Below are 16,978 nucleotides of genomic sequence, written 5' to 3'. Positions count from 1 at the left end.
TTTTACAGCAGACCAGGCTGCTTTCTTCTTAACAAAGTGAGATGGTCTGGAGACAAGGTTCTTCCCAGTCCAGCTCACAATTTGCTTTTTTCAGAAAGTTACCCTGTAATGATGGCTGGAGTAGAACACATTCTGGAGCTTGGGCTGCCAACTTCTGCTAAGTAGGTGAACGCCACACCTTCCACTGTTACGAAGACATAGGAGTCTTAGGCAAGTAACTGTCACTCAAACCCCATCCCACCCTCCATCAAGAACATATGTGAAACACTTAAGAAATCATTATGTATTGTAGTTATTTCTTACAGGATGTTTGCGACCCAAATATAAGTTTCACCTATTCGTTGTGACCCAAAATAAGTACAATAGGCAGATTTAAAAAACATATTCTGATTGTATTTCAACCATGTTTCATACAACCATGAAAATTAATTTTGATAACAAACATATACTCTAGGCTACTCTGGAGGCTTGACCTGTTTAGCATTTCACGTGTCCTATGCTCCCGTCCCTCAGAGAGTTTAATCTTACTCATTGGGAAGCTGCTCTTCAGATTCACAAGCTTTGATGCTTGCTTCACATTATTAATAATGAGGGAATTCATTCTTATGTCAGGGCCAAGCAAAGGTAACCAATCCTATTTATTCCCTATTTTTATTTTTATACAAACAACAGAAGGGGACAAAACAAATGCCACGATGAAGCCAGCATTCAAACCATTTCAAAATTAGAAATCCACACATTATTCCATCCCAGTCACCTAGCAGTCGTAAAACAGAGTTAGGCCTCTACTGCTAAAAGAACTGCCCCGTTTGAGTGCCGAGTAGCTTATCTACGACAGCACGGCAAGCTTGTTTTCCAATTAAAAGCTTCTTTCCTCCTCTTCCCTCATCAATTTTCCCATTTTTGTTTTAAAAAGGTGAAGTCAATTGAGTCCTGTACAAAAACGAAGTCTCTCAGGCCTGCAATGCACAGAACTGCTGAAATACAGCCAATATATGATGATCCAATTCTGCTGTGAAGAGAAGGTTCTCCAAGGTCACCATGTACTGATGGATGATCTGGTGATGCTGCAAACAGAAAAGAGCCGTCTGTTACTCATTACTGGTCTTGGCAGGACATAGTGAGAGAAAGCACATTCCCCCCGCATTCACTCGGCAGCTGAGGAACACCAGAAACTTATTGTGAATGGATAAAATACACCGAGAATGTCGCCTGCAATTCTGGTCATTCCACTTAAAAAAAAGAGAGAGAACCTGAGAAGAGCAGCCAGAAACAGGGAGAAGAATAGTACAAAAATGCTTGAAGGGCTGGAGAGTCTTAATCATGGGTAGGCAAACTAAGACCCAGGTACTGGATCTGGCCCAATTACCTTCTAAATCCGGCCCGCGGACAGCGTGTTTTTACATGAGTAGAATGTGTCCTTTTATTTAAAATGCATCTCTGGGTTATTTGGTTTTTTTATAATATTTTTTATTAATTTTAACATATAAATTATAAAATGTACCACCAAACATCACTTATACAATCTTTTTAGACTTCCATCAGCCCTTCTGATGATCCACCGTTTTAACCACTTCTTATGCATTTCTTAACTTTATATTGCCTTTACATCTCTTAACAAATCATCCTCCCCCTTGTCCATTCTTACAATACTTCTAATAATACTCCTCACAAAACTTCTTGCAACCCTACAAATCTCTGGGTTATTTGTGGGGCCTGCCTGGTGTTTTTACATGAGTAGAATGTGTGCTTTTATTTAAAATGCATCTCTGGGTTATTTGTTCATTCCCCCCCTTCAAAATATACCGTATTTTTCGCTCTATAGGACGCACTTTTTCCCCTTCAAAAATGAAGGGGAAATGTGTGTGCGTCCTATGGAGCGAAGACGCCATAGCCCCACGACCCTCTCCCGGCTGGAGAGGTGACGCGCGGCTATGGCTGGAGCCTCTCCGCTGCACCTTTCCGCTGCTCCCTGACCTGCTCTTTGGGGCTGGTGGTGGGCTTTCCCCGCCAGCCCCAAAGAGCAGGTCAAAAGGAACCTGAAGCCTGCAGAGTGAGAGGGGTCGGTGCACACTGACCCCTCTCGCTCTCCAGGCTTCCAAGGTAGCTGCCTGAAGGCGTCTGAACGCACCTTAAATGGCACCTTGTTTTAGAGCGGGAAAACAAGAGGGGGAAAATCCCCCCCCTCTCTGCGCAGCGCCTCCTGCCGCTTCGCTGAAGGGGCGCTGGGCAGAGAGGGGGAGATTTTTTTTTTCTTGTTCTCCCCCCTCTAAAACAAGGTGCGTCCTATTGTCCGGTGCGTCCTATGGTGCGAAAAATACGGTAGTCCGGCCCCCCACCAAGGTCTGAGGGACAGTGTACCGGCCCCCTGCTGAAAAGGTTTGCTGACCCCTGGTCTTAATCATAAACGAAAGTGACAGGAACAATCAGTCGGTTTCAGACAAGCAAGATGTGCTTCTGTATGGAAAGAGTAAGTGAAACCTGCCTCAGGTTTATATTGGCCTCTAGCATAAACGATTTTGAAAAAGCCCATTAATATGGACTATCAGCCGAATATAGCTTCCTCCTGAACATTTACCTCAAGCAAGTCCTTGCGAATGCAGAATTATCATTTCTGTGCGACCACATTTCTATGCAATTTCTAGTTACCACATTCGTGACTTTGGAAAGGAATGAGACCTACCTGTAAGAAGATCTGCTGCAGCCTCTCTATACAGTTCTTGTACCAAGGTGTAATCACATCAATGCCTCCTGTTTCACATCGCACTAAGTGCTCCGTGAGGATCATAATGAAGCGCTGGAAAGGGCAATATTAGCAACATCTTTCAAATACAGGGAAGTCAACGTCCACAGACAAGACAAGAGAATGAGGACACATGAGAAATAGTATTTCTGAATTAAAGAATGGAAATTTCATGACAGAACAGCGCCACTTAGCGCAGAATTCATTGCTAATTTCCAGAGATCTTTTCCTGGGTTCAACGAGCATGAGAGCAGGCCAGCACAATAGTTTCACTTCTTGAAGCTGGTTGTGCAACAGCATCAGGGCTACAGCAATCTGTTGCTTAACCACAGCTATGAGACTATGCTGCCTTCCAGAGCTTATCCGGCACAAGCCATTCTGCTAGCACATGGGTAGGCAAACTAAGGTCCGGGGGCCGGATCCAGCCCAATCACCTTCTCAATCTGGCACGTGGACAGTCCAGGAATCAGCGTGTTTTTACATGAGTAGAATGTGCCCTTTTATTTAAAATGCATCTCTGGGTTATTTGTGGGGCATAGGAATTTGTTCATTTTTATTTTTCCCCCAAAATATAGTCCGGCCCCCCGCAAGGTCTGAGGGACAGTGGACTGGCCCCCTGCTGAAAAGGTTTGCTGACCCCTGTCCTAGTACAACTAGCAGTTCCCAAATACTTGGAATTGCTTCCTCTACTTGAAACTTTTCATATCATTTATTTGGTTCCATTTATGAATCGCTTCCCATAAAATACCTCAAGCAATTTCACACCAAAAACACCCACAGTAAAACTGGCTAACTTAAAGGGTTAAAATACACATTATAAAGTTTTGCAAAGATGAGGTTCACAGCTTCCCCAACACTCAACAGCCCATCGTCTATTACCGTACTTTTCCATCTATAAGACTAGGTTTTCTTTACTCTAAAATAATTTTTTAAAATGGGGGTCGTCTTCCCACATTTTCATAAATTTCAGTCCCCCAAAATAGGGGTCATGTTATACACGGAAAAATAGGGTAACTCATTTTCCAAAAGCCAATGAATATTTCTGCATTTACCTGGAATATTACAAGGAAGAGGTTTTTTTGTTCACTTTGAGCCGATTCAACTTTTTCTTGCAGGCGTTCTATCTGCTCTTCGAGGGGTCCATCTTCCCTGTCGCTACTTCGATCGTCGTCATCGTCATCATCATCACTGTCTCGCTGGGGAGGAATAGTTAACATTTAACAGGGGGGTCATAAGTGCTCCGAGACCAAAAGGATAGCTAGGGCACACTCTTGTTTCATTCCCTCTTTTAATTTATAGGGCCCTGTCCCACCAAAGTGCCGAAAGCTTCTCTCTTCCAGCTTGAAGTGAGCTACAGTCATGATTTTAGCATGCATCTATAGCATTTACTAAAAGAATAAATGCAACGTGTAAGATATAACAAAATAAAAAGGTACTGCTGCTTGTGTTGCCTGAAGCCATGAAATATTGATCTACAGTGGTGCCCCGCAAGACGGAAAACCCGCTAGATGACAGAGTTTTCCGTTTTGGAGGTGCTTCGCAAAATGAATTTCCTATGGGCTTGCTTCGCAAGATGAAAATGTCTTGAGAGTTCCTGCGGGTTTTTTCCCCTCCCCCCCTTTCCCCAAGCCGCTAAGCCGCTTATCAGCTGATCCACTAAGCCGCTAATCAGCTGATCCACTAAGCCGCTAATCAGCTGATCCACTAAGCCGCTAATCAGCTGATCCGCTAAGCCCACTAAGCCGCTAATAGCGCTAATCCGCTAATGGGCTTGCTTCGCAAGACGAAAAAACCGCAAGACGAAGAGACTCGCGGAACGGATTCTTTTCGTCTTGCGAGGCACCACTGTACAGTAAAGATAAGCTGACCCAGCCCAGGAAACCACTTGGGATTCCCAATATAAGCTGCTCTGGGGTTCTCAGGGAAAGAAAGTGGGTTGTCACAGTGGCACACAATACAATGAGAAACTCAACTCACTGCAAGCATTTCTGATCTCTGCATGTCCTATTAGATTCCCAGCATAATTTAGGCCAGTATTCACTGCACACTTTCTATCAGTGCAAGGACTTTTGGCTGGGCAACAGAGCTTCCTCTCCCCTTGAGCCCCCTAACTCTGTTCTGGGGTTTCCCCCAGCCCCATGGAGCAGATCTGGGAGAATTCAGAGTGTGTCAGAGATGTGTGTGTGTATTGTGCAAAAATAAATCTTGCACTGATGGAACGAGCGGTTTGGCTACTGCCCAATGCTGCAGCTGCAGAGGTCGCCAATGTCATCAGGAACATCGTGTGCAAGGCAGGGGGGTCTGAGTCTTATCAAAAACAAAAGCTTGCACTGGCATCAATGGGAACTTCTCGTGTAAGCCTCATAGCTAGACTAGGGTGCAGCAATTTTAGTGAGGATCATTGATAGGAAGGAATGGGGTAAACCTCTCCTCCTTGTATGTGTTCCTGATGACAATCAGTCAATTGTGCCTGGGATTAAATAAAGAAAAAGCTCAGATGTAGCTGCTTGCTACACAATGAAAGTAACGACCTAATTTGGTTCTTTGGTCTGCCAGACATAACACTCATAATCAACATATTACCTCAAGATGTGGCGATTGCTATTTGCTCGATGGCTTTTTAAAAAAGGGCATGGGCACATCCATGGAAGATAGGTCTACCAATGGCTATTTGCCAGGCTATCCTCCATTTTTCAGAGGCAATGTATCAGATCATGGAGACAAACACAGGATGACGTTTACAGAAGCCTCTGGCTGGCTGCTGCTGAAAACAGAGTGTTGGACTTTTACACAGTATAGCAAGTCTTTCGTTTTTATTGTTGGTGGAAAAGAGTTACAATACTGCTGTTTATACACATCTTTACGTCAAGTAACGTTTTTTCCACAGCCCTGGAAAATGGTTACCTACACGTTTGTGCTGTTTGGCTAATCTCGCTTTGGCCTCCTCTAGCTCCTTTTGGATCATCACCACGTGCTTGTTCATCTTACGGATTGTTGAGTGTAAGATTTCCCAGATGTAAAACCTAGCAGAGAAAGAAACAGACGCTCTAGTTCATACAATATGCTTTGGCTCGTTTCAGTCATAATTGCTAATGTACACATCGTATATGCTCTCTTGTAAAGCTGGCTATTAACTGCAGGATACAGGAGGCTGTGGATTAGGAATAAACAACCTGTACCATCAATGGATCTTCCCTACAATTCATTTTAAGGGGCATTTCATAAATGATGTCTTAGATGTGCAGTAAAACCTCGGTTGTCAAACATAATCTGTTCCGGAAGCCCATTCGGCTTCCGAAATGTCCAACAACTGAGGTGTGGCTTCCGATTGGTTTCAGGAGCTTCCTGCACTCAAGCGGAAGCCGTGTTGGACGTCCAGCTTCCGAAAAATGGTTGAAAGCTGGAGCATTTACTTCTGGGTTTTCGGCGTTTGGGATATGAGGTCTGACTGTACTGTAAACCACATCTCCTGAAGTATCAAGCATGAATGTAACAATTCTGTTTGCAACCTGGAGTGCATTGTACATGTACAGTGGTGCCCCGCAAGACGAACGCCTCGCAAGACGGAAAACCCGCTAGACGAAAGGGTTTTCCGTTTTGGAGGTGCTTCGCAAAACGAATTTCCCTATGGGGTTGCTTCACAAGACGAAAAAATCTTGCGTCCCCCCGCAGGGTTTTTTCGCTTTTTTCGCCCTTTTCTTAAGCCGCTTATCAGCTGTTCTGCTGATAAGCCGCTTAACAGCTGATCGCTGGAAGCCGCTTGACAGCTGTAGCGCTAATCCGCTGACAATGGGCTTGCTTCACAAGACGAAAAAACCGCTAGACGAAGAGAATTGCGGAACAAATTCTTTTCGTCTAGCGAGGCACCACTGTACATGAGAAAGAACCGGCACTGGCTGTGGCCTATTGTCATTCACACACTCTGGCAAATCCAGGTTTGTTGCAGCATAATGTGTGTGCATTAGGCCCAACGCACCAGGATTTTGCTCCCTGCCATAAACAGAAATGGTTGAATTACAAAAAAATTCTGTAATTTCTTCGTGCGAGTTTTGAAAAACTGAGTGAAAGACTGTTTACTCAACGCGAGTATTTTGAGAAAGTTAAAAGGTGATCTGCTGCCAGCATCATTCAAATCACAACCCAAACAATTAAAAAAGGGAGGGGTGGAAGAGGGCGATTTACATCTAGTTACCTAGTGAAATCATGAGCCAGTTCTGGAGAGAAAATCCAGTTTGCTACTGCAGCACAATCCACAATCTGGGTGCGAATCATCTTATCCACCAGAACAGCAATCATCTGTGTGAAAAGGGAAGCAAAAGGTTTCTGGATCAGCTTATCAAAAGCAGGTGCTCATTTGCTACTGAGAACAGATTAGGCAAAAGAATGGCACACCCCTGTCTCTCCTGCTCAACTATCTTATAGTGGTGACAACTCAGGAAGCACAATCTAATGCTGCTTCCTAAATTTTTGAAAGCTATGGTACACTTTTTATTTCTGAAATTTAATTCAGAATAAAAAAAGGTTGCAAAACCAAAACCATGAGATGAGCTTACTCCCCTGTGCTTTGGTGCGAGTCAGAAAAGAGAGTTCAAGGTGCGTCACTTAAGAGAGAAGTCTCTGCATTGGGAGGCAATATTAGCTGTGTTATCCCTGCTGCCTGCAATTTAAACCTAAAGGAAACTACACTCCAAGTAACAAAATAGTACCTTTAATTGTTAAATCTGCATGCAGGGTTTATTCCAGCTTAATTGCTATACAGAAACAGGAGTCTAGGGCACTTTGTCTAATTATTCAAAGATTGGGAATCATTGCTGCATGGGGTGATAATGAGCTATCATGATGATTACAGGGAAAATACATGTGGAATGTTGTTTAATACTACAAAAAAGGTACAGTGGTACCTCTGGATGCGAATGGGATCCATTCCAGAGTCCCGTTCACATCCTGAAGCGAACACAACCCACCTCCGCGCATGATGTCATTTTGACCGTCTGCGCATGTGCGAGCGGCGAAACCTGGAAGCAACACATTCCGTTACTTCCGGGTCGCCGCAGAGCGCAACCCGAAAATACTCATCCCGAAGCTACTGCAACCCGAGGTATGACTGTATTACCGTATTGACCCGACTATAAGCCGCATCCACAAATAAGCAGCACCTTTAAAATTCATGGCATATTTGCGGGTGCGGCCTGCCTCCTGGCACTACCGCGCTGAATGGGGGACGGCCGGCGCTTTGTGCACTGCTCCCCAAGCCAGTGCTGGCGCTCGGCTCTGAATATAAGCCGCACTAATTTTATATGTCGTATATCTTATCTCAAACGCATCATCGATACATTCTAATGTACAATCAATGCAGAGCCTGCAAGAGAAAGTGAACTGCAAAATGGGCAGCGGAAAGTGAAAGGCAAGACTAAAATAATCTCCCACAGATTTACGGCAGGCTTTCTCAACCTCGGCCCTCCAGAAGTTCTGATACTACAATTCCCATCATCCCTGACCACTGGGTCCTGCTAACTAGGGATCAGGGGAGTTGTAGGCCAAAAACATCTGGAGGGCAGTGGCGGAGCTTCATGCTCCAGCACCGGGGTGGGGGTGAAGAGCAGGCGGGGGCGGGGCGCGCTGCCTGCGGGGGCAGCCGCACACTCCTCTTCCTCCGCGAGTGCTGGAAGGCCGAGGTTGAGGAAGCCTGATTTAGGGCCTGGTGTGCAGCAGACAAAATTTACACCGAAATCAATCAATGGAACTTAAAGGTACTTTTTGGATGAGTAGGAAAAGGAGGAAACCTACAAGTCCATTCACTCTCACCTGTGGATGATTCTTCCACACTTCATACGTAACTCTGAGCACGTGCAGCTTCCCTTCATCGCTTTCCGCCAGCGCTTTGAAGACTTCGCGGAATCTTATCAGGACAGGGAAAGATAGCAATGAAAGGCCGTTAAGGGGTAAAGTATATTGTCTGCTCTTTCACTGGCTGTGACCTGACATTCAAAAGCTGATTGCTGAACAAGGGCTACAGCTCACTTTGGACCTACAGCTGTTGAGTGGCAAGGCTGAGAGGGTGAGAAGAAAGCTAGATGATTCTGTGCCCTCCTTTTCGAGTCATATAGAGCAGAGTCTCTTTCAGAATGGGAGGAGGCAAGGACTCTGAGCTCTGACAGTCTCCCACAGGGATCCAACATGCGCTTGCTGTTGTCAACCAACAAGGTGATTTGGGGAAAACTCCACCTCATCTCAAGCGTCTCCTCCGCAGCCCACCTGCTGGTTACAAGTAAAATAAGATAGGGCAGCAGTGATAGCTTGTCTGTTACCAGGAGTACCACACAAGGGCAGATAGTCCTGCTAACCAAGGTGCCCATAGGTTCAGCTGACTGACAGTATGATAGAAAAAGCTGACTGACAGTATGATAGAAAAAGCAATATACCGTAGATCTCATCTCTCCCTACAAGTAAACAATAATGATAAATACTTTAATCGAAGGTTTCTGCAAAACTGTCCTGCAGTTTCTGCCTTGTGAATCAATTCCAGGCAGGCTCTTCATAAAGTAAGAAACAATTAAAACTGGTTATATGAGCCAGTAGCAGTGTGTTATTGATAGCACTGGAAACTTTGTGGTTATACTTACCTTCCCAGAGCACTGAAGGAGTGACTGAATGACTTTGCGGCCAAATGCAGCAGTGTCTGCACAAACACCTCTATTTTTAAAGGATTAAAAGAGAAGCCTTCATCTGGGGGAAAAAAGTTACATTTGAGTCAGTACTTCCAGTAGAGCCTTTGATTCAGCACCCAAATTTTTCTGCCTTAAAAAAAAAGTCTATGCCTACGTAACCAAAGGCAAGTACGATCTCTCTCTCTGTGTAACTAAGCCTAAGTGTGTGCACATGAAACCAAAGAGTAGCCATTTTCTTCCCCAATTTTTCTCCGCTTCTGTTTTCGTCTCTTGTGCCATTCTTTGTAAAGCACCAAATACAGATGTTGCTATATAAACAACAGCCATTGCGCAAAGCTAAACTGTGGTGTGTATGAGGCAGAGAGCAGATGACTGGTGGGGTCAGCTGTCCAAAGAAAGTCAAAAATTCCATGGGAGGGTCATTCCATATCAAGTGATCCATCTTTTTTACCTCATGTCATCCAGTTTCCTTAATATTTTGTACACTTGTTGAATGATGGCAACTAAGTTTAAATCTATGCAATCAGAGAAGACGACGTTGCAATGTAGCACTTCTACAGAACAAGGAAATAAGCTTAAATACAGAAAGAACTAGGAGCACCTGACTACAGCTATCAGAAGTTCTTACCATCATCATCATCCTGATTAGGGTTGGGCACATCCTTCAAAATAGTGAAAATCTCATCGTTGCTTGCTTTGTTTTTAATGGCGATGTTTAAGCAGAGTGCAACGTTGTATCCTGGAAGAGACTCTACAAATAAACAAAGAAGCAAAGTTACCTTTAATTTTTTTTAAAAAGCCAAGACAGCAGAAGCACCATTCTTTGGAAGTCATCATCTTTCAGACTTCAAGGTCATGTAATGAGTAGAATGAACAACCAAGTCAAACTTCACCCTCCTTCTTTCTTTCTTCCACCAGCCTAGATGTTAAGTTTTAAAACTTGTTAAGAATGAACACACTGTTCATTCCAGAGTTGCCTGCACACTAATAGGCTGGCCTGGTTTTCTGCACAGCAGTTTGCCAGGCTCCTCGAACTCTTTTGAGGAGCTCCAAACATAAAAACTGGACTGCCATGCAGGAAACTGACAAATACAGTAGCACCTTGGGTTCACAAACACCTTGGTACTTGCATGTTTTGGCTCCCAAATGCCGAAAACCCGGAAGTGCTTTCAAAAGTTTTTTGGAAGCCGAACATCCGACGCGGCTTCTGCTTGCGTGCAGGAAGCTCCTGCAGCCAACTGGAAGCTGCGCCTTGGTTTCTGAACATTTTGGAAGTCGAACGGACTTCCGGAATGGATTACGTTTAAGAACCAAGGTATGACTGTACATCTTTAGGGGCACCTTCTGCTATCATATTGTTGAATCAAAGCAGATGTGGACCTGGATTATAGATTAGGAGCTGCTTGTAGGCTGTTCTGGACCTTTTACAGCAGCGGTTCTCAACCTGTGGGTCCCCAGATGTTGTTGGACTACAACTCCCATCATCCCTGAGATCTGGCTTTGACTAGCTAGGGGTGATGGGAGTTGTAGTTCAACAACATCTGGGGACCCACAGGTTGAGAAAGGCTGTTTTAGAGGAAGCTCAGGCTATTAGTATAACAAAACAAACAGGGCTAAAGAATTTCCTTGTTCTCTTGTAATCCTTACAACATTCCATCATTATTCTCATATGCAGATGGAGGTTGTAGCTTTGAGAGAGCTGCTTGCTCAAGAATGCCTGTTGAGTCTATGGCAGGGGCCAAATTTGAACCAGGACCCCTCCTCAATCCACAGCTCAGCCTCTTACCCACTAGACTACACCAGTTCCCCAAAGACAGATTCAACAAGACTAGTCCAACTATTAAAAAATAGAAAGAAAACACTGCAGCAAGTGCATAACCCATATACATACTGTTGCTTTCATCTCCGTATTTATAAATACATGCTGGATTTGCAGGAGTTAGGACTGAAAAAGTAGCAGGAACAATATCCACTATTCGTTGGTGGTAGGAAAGCCTAGGGAAAAAAAAGATTTTGCATAAGATGAAGAAGTGATACTCCTATCATGATACAGGTCTATGGAGAAAACCCAGCCAAGCATGAACCCTTACTCAGACTCAGTGAATGCAGATTATAAACCTAGATATGGCGAAATCAAAGTCTATGCTTTACACTGAAACAGGAAAGGAATTATGCCCCTTAAACAGAAGTCAGCTCCACTGATCTGAATAGAAGTTACTTCCCAGTAACTATTTAGGATCATTTATTTGTACGCTCAATTGTTTTCCATTTAGTCAATTTTGTTTTTGTTGTTTGATCATTAGACATTACAAAACAAGGAATTAAACTGAGGAATCTAAACTTAAGAGAGAATTTTAAAAATTCATTCAAAAGCACTATTTTAATTTACTGCTTTTTCTCCCAGCAGAATATTTCCAACTACTGTTCCCCTCCTGTTAGTGAGGCAAATACCATCCAGATGGTGTCTTAACTCATAGTACGTAAGTGCCCTATTCCTGGCCAAACATACAAAGACTAAGCAAATACTATTGGTTTGGAGTGGGAGCTGATATTATTTTTTCCTCACTTTAGCAACTGCATTAAGTTGGGAAAATAGGCTATATCTATTAGAATACTACCCCTTCTGCAGTTCCGACGCCTCACTCACCTCATACATTTTTCCAAAACTTCTCTTACGAATTTAGGTCTGGGTTTGTCAAGGTCCTCAGAAAGACAATCTGACCTATCATTGGAACAAAATTGTGCAATTGCCATTACCCAGAGAAGCATATAAAGGCTTATTTGTCTAATATGCACTGATTTAGGAAGCTTCATTCTTCCCTGTAGTTCTTCTTTGGCTCTCTGCATTGTCAGAGCCACTAGGAAGCAAATTCATACAGTACTGGGGGTTACAGTTTAAGGCAGCAAAGCTTACATAATTACACATAATGACATTTTAAACCACAGATACCTGTGGGCTATTTAGTCTCCCACAGAAATCATTGAAAATATATCACGTTTGTAATTTGACATTTGCAGAATTTAGCACCATTTGGATATTTCATAAGGAGATAATAAGAATCACTGAAAAATTACAAAAGTATACGTGAAAGCAATTGAGAAGCTAACAAGAAATAAACTTACCAGTCTTCCCAGCTCCAACGGAATTGAAAATTATTCAAATGGTGCGAAAACCAATTAATGAACCTTCATGAAAAAAGAAGGAAACTTTCACAAACTCCCAGAAGACCAAACCACAGCCATTCACAGTGACATTATTCACACTATATCCTAGCCATTACAAAGAATGCCACAACCCATTTTGTTGAAATGGATTCCTGGAAATACTGGTTATGAAGCGCAAGTACATACAGAACTCTTAAAAAATTAAGATTAAGGTGCAGAATACCCAAAGCTGTCAGATAACTGGATCTTCTGCAAGTTCTAATTATCTTTGAAGTTAGTAAAACAAGCTAATTGTATAGTCATACCTCTTGTTGTGTTTGCTTCACATTGCGGTTTTTCAGGTTGTGAACGCGGCAAACCCGGAAGTGTATATTTCCGAGTTTCGTCACGCGCGCATGGGCAGAAGCGCTCTAACGCGCTCAACGCTTGCGCAGAAGCACCGCTCTGCTTGCAGACTTTTTGGGGTGCGAACGGCACCCTGATATGGATCGTGTCTGCAACTAGAGGTACCACTGTAGTTCAGATATGGAAGCTTCAGATAATAGTTTTGTATGTAATACTCAAAGTGTATTTTCAGATGCTCCTGTCCTCTTCCAAGCCAAGATGTACTTGGCTACCCCCTCTCAACTAAGAAATGCTCTTTGATAATTACTGTGACCAGGAAACAACAGCTATACATTTATTCAGTTCAAATAAGCTGATGCCACAGAAACCCACAGAAACCCAGAAGTCACACAGCTCAAAAATGGAGTTAACTTTTTAGTAGCACAAAAACATGATCTGCACAGACTTTGTTGAGTTTCAGGCCTAGTGACCAGAGCGGCTCATTCCCTGCGGCCTTCCTCCATGAAAATCAAATGCCAAGACTGAAAGTCCCTGCCTTCTCACAGCTGTCTTAAGTCCCCTGCTCTCCAGTGGTTTCCCGAAGCAATCGGAGACGGCATCAGCATGCAGCCAATTTCTCCTCTGCCCTTTTCATGCCTCTTCTGGTTCTGGGAGTCGGGGAGAGGGCAGACACCTATAACTCTTCACCAGCCTGACTCATCTCCGCCTCTTGGCCTCCCTCTTTCCACTCTGCTCCTCCTTCAGTTTCTGCCTGATTCTGGACTTCCCCCTGCCAGACTCTCCCAGCTCACTAAGCCCTGTTACCTCTTCAGTTTCCAACACCTCTTCCTCCCGGTCTTCTCCCTCTCACCACTCACCGTTGTCCCCCCACCCCACCCCAGGTTCTGAGCCGTCTTCCCTTGGTTGATTCCTCCCACCGTTCCTCTGCATCCAACCGCTCCATGACATCTGATGAAACCTGCTTCACAAACGTCTTAGAAATCTAAGGGTAAGTGCACTTACTTACCTGTCTATGCAAGTAGTGTTCATTGTATCCAAGCGCATGTACAGCATTTCTGTGGCTTGTGCAAGCTGCAAGATTCCATTTAAGGAATAATATGGATGAACCTTTAACTCTCCCTTTGTTAAGAGAGAAACTGTGTGTTCCCAAACCTAGAGTGCTAGGCTACTGAATCAGATTCAAATCAAGTACAGTGGAACCTCGGTTCTCGAACGTCTCAGTTGACGAATATTTGGGAACCCAAACGCCGAAAACCCGGAAGTAAACACTTCCGTTTTCGAACGCACCTTGGAAGTTGAATGACTTCTGCTACGTGTTTTTCAATTTTCTAAACTGAATTTGCTGACAGCCCTTTGTGCCTCCACTGTCGAACGTTTCGGAAGTCGGTCTTCTGGATCAGATTACGTTCGACAAACGAGGTTCCACTGTATCTTGGATTTAGACACTTTAAGAGGCAGGGCAATATTTTATTTGCCATGTAGAATTATTAGAATTGTTATTTTAATTCATTACCTGCCCTTCAGCCTAAGGCCTCAGGGCAGGCTACAACCATTACGCTTCTGAGCAGCCTTCCTATTTTTGCCTGATAAATAAGATTGGCTCCCAATGAAAACATTTTTAATCACAACTTTCATTTCAGCGATTAATCAAAATAACCTGCATCGGCAACCAACCGACTTCTAATACAGCTGTGAACACTAATACATAATGCATTAACATTTTTTCCTACAAAAAAATGTGCTAACTGATATCAGAGTTGTTGAGAAGAAAGGATACAACTTGGGGTAAGGAGCCGGGCTGAAGTTTGCAAAGTTCAATAAGGAGTGTTGTGTACATGACCTCAGTGTGTGGTGGAATAGGAAGCTGAAACAGCTCGGCAAAGATTACCTGGGGGAAAAACATGACACAGATACAATGAACTGTATACCTGTCTTATCTGAACAGATATCAGAAGGCATTATTAGTATTAAGTCTGGCAAGTGTTGGGGTACAGTGGTGAAATGACCCTTCTTATGCTCTAAGAACAGCAACAGCAGCAGCAGCAATAACATTTCATTGATATGCTGCCCAACTGACTGGCTTGCCCCAGCCACTCGGGGCAGCTTCCAGCAAATTAAAACATCAAAACAGGAAAATATCAAACATTAAAAACTTCCCGACACAGGGCTCCCTTCAGATAGCTTCTAAAAGCCAGATAGTTGTTTATTTCCTTAACATCTGATGGTAGGAGGCCACTACTGAGAAGGCCCTGTGCCTGGTTCCCTGTAACCTCACTTCTTGCAGTGAGAGAACTGCCAGAAGGCCCTCGGAGCTGGACCTCTGTGTGTGGGCTGAACGATGGGGGTGGAGACACTCCTTCAGGTATACTGGGCCGAGGCCGTTTAGGGCTTTAAAGGTCAGCACCAACACTTTGCACAAATAAGCACAAACTTGCATATTTATTAAATTTATTTCCTGCCTTTCCTCCAAGGTCTAATGCCCCCATTTTATCCTCACCACTGCCCTGTGAGGCATGTTAGGCTGAGCGAGAGGGACCGACCCCAAGGGCACCCAAATAAGCTGGATGGCTGAGTTGGGGCTTGAAATTAGCCTTAGGTCAATTGCTCTAACCACTATCCTCAGCATTTATATATTCTATAAATTGCCCAGCGTGGCTGGGGAAACCCAGCCAGATGGACAGGGTGTAAATAAAAGAACAACAATTTAGCCAGATATAGTTCATCAGTATTTAACATATTTATTTATAGATGAGGTTTGACGCAGATCCAACCTCCTTTTCTGCATAGTTGGGTGTGGTTTTTTTGCAAATGAGTCTGGGTAAATTATAATAGCGTTTACAGCATAGGAAGTAAAGGCATTTTGAAAGAGGAAAAAGATAAATATGGTAAAGAGATGCATACCTCAACTATGTGGTAGTTCAGAGGGATCTTGTTATTCCCTGGGTAGCTCAGTAACTGAGCAGCACTAGAGGAAAAGGCAGACTCAGTGATTCAAAGAATGCAAATACAGAAAAAGGTCAGTTAGGAAGCACACTGAAGCCTTGCTAAAGAACAGACTGTGAGTTAAGTGCATGTGTATCAATTCACATGCAGCTGGCACTAAAGTGACAGTAAGACTCATAAGCATAGCCAAAGGACTATGCAAACTGAAGATGACTCCAAGTATCTGTATATATCTCCTCAAAACCCACCATAAGCTCTTGATTGACTAGAATGAGAGATCCATGTGCCATTATTACAGAAACTGCAAGAATAGAGTTCTGGATGTTGAAAGCATTATTTTGTGAAATTCTTGTCAAGACACAATTTGATAAAGAGCATTTCGCGCCCAAGTAGACAGCAGCAATTCTCTAGGATGCTAAGTGTGTTCCTTTGCAGCTACCCAACTCTAAACTCATATCCCTCCTGGATACATCAGTGACTCACGCCATTTTTAAAGGTAAAGGTAAAGGTACCCCTGCCCGTACGGGCCAGTCGTGTCCGACTCTGGGGTTGTGCGCCCATCTCACTTAAGAGGCCGGGGGCCGGTGCTGTCCGAAGACACTTCCGGGTCACGTGGCCAGTGTGACAAGCTGCATCTGGCGAGCCAGCGCAGCACACGGAAACGCCGTTTACCTTCCCGCTGGTAAGCGGTCCCTATTTATCTACTTGCACCCGGGGGTGCTTTCGAACTGCTAGGTGGGCAGGCGCTGGGACCGAACGACGGGAGCTCACCCCGTCGCGGGGATTTGAACTGCCGACAATGCGATCGGCAAGCCCTAGGCGCTGAGGTTTTACCCACAGCGCCACCCGCGTCCCTTGTGCCATTTTTACAGTTCCTCAATTCTACCTTTGCATTTGAAAGCAGTCAAAATTAGAGGAGCAGTTCTGCTTCCAGCCTAAATCTGAGGTGGCTCAAACAGGAGTAACCCCAGAAGTGTTTTGTCCTTTCAGGGGACTGTATCCCAGGAGGCCCTCTCTTCTCAGTTTGTTTTCTACAACCCACTTGGCAACTGGAAATTATATTTCAGGAGATATTTTATCCTGATCACTTTTCATTATGAAGAATTCCTTATAG

The 16,978-nt window shown here is 44.0% G+C and overlaps 1 protein-coding gene across 2 annotated transcripts in view; it reads right to left on the bottom strand.

Annotated features, from left to right (window-relative positions):
• Positions 1–371: 371 nt before the first annotated feature.
• The window catches only part of NCBP1 (nuclear cap binding protein subunit 1), a 31,988-nt gene continuing 15,381 nt past the window's right edge, over positions 372–16,978 (bottom strand). For both annotated transcript variants that reach the window (XM_081894046.1, XM_081894047.1), the window contains 14 exons: positions 15,823–15,886; positions 14,699–14,809; positions 13,928–13,992; positions 12,535–12,597; positions 12,059–12,133; positions 11,303–11,406; positions 10,040–10,162; positions 9,367–9,469; positions 8,549–8,642; positions 6,936–7,039; positions 5,652–5,766; positions 3,796–3,939; positions 2,684–2,797; positions 372–1,067 (listed from right to left, as the gene is read on the bottom strand). In XM_081894046.1, coding sequence (XP_081750172.1) covers positions 954–1,067; positions 2,684–2,797; positions 3,796–3,939; positions 5,652–5,766; positions 6,936–7,039; positions 8,549–8,642; positions 9,367–9,469; positions 10,040–10,162; positions 11,303–11,406; positions 12,059–12,133; positions 12,535–12,597; positions 13,928–13,992; positions 14,699–14,809; positions 15,823–15,886 — 1,393 coding nt within the window. In that variant the 3' untranslated portion in view covers positions 372–953. The remainder of the gene's footprint in view (positions 1,068–2,683; positions 2,798–3,795; positions 3,940–5,651; positions 5,767–6,935; positions 7,040–8,548; positions 8,643–9,366; positions 9,470–10,039; positions 10,163–11,302; positions 11,407–12,058; positions 12,134–12,534; positions 12,598–13,927; positions 13,993–14,698; positions 14,810–15,822; positions 15,887–16,978) is intronic.

The sequence above is a fragment of the Podarcis melisellensis genome (assembly GCF_964234715.1).
Source record: "Podarcis melisellensis genome assembly, chromosome: 17".
NCBI classification, from domain to species: Eukaryota; Metazoa; Chordata; class Lepidosauria; order Squamata; family Lacertidae; genus Podarcis; species Podarcis melisellensis.
Note: the sequence above shows the minus strand (reverse complement) of the source record. Positions and strands in the feature narration are given on the sequence as shown.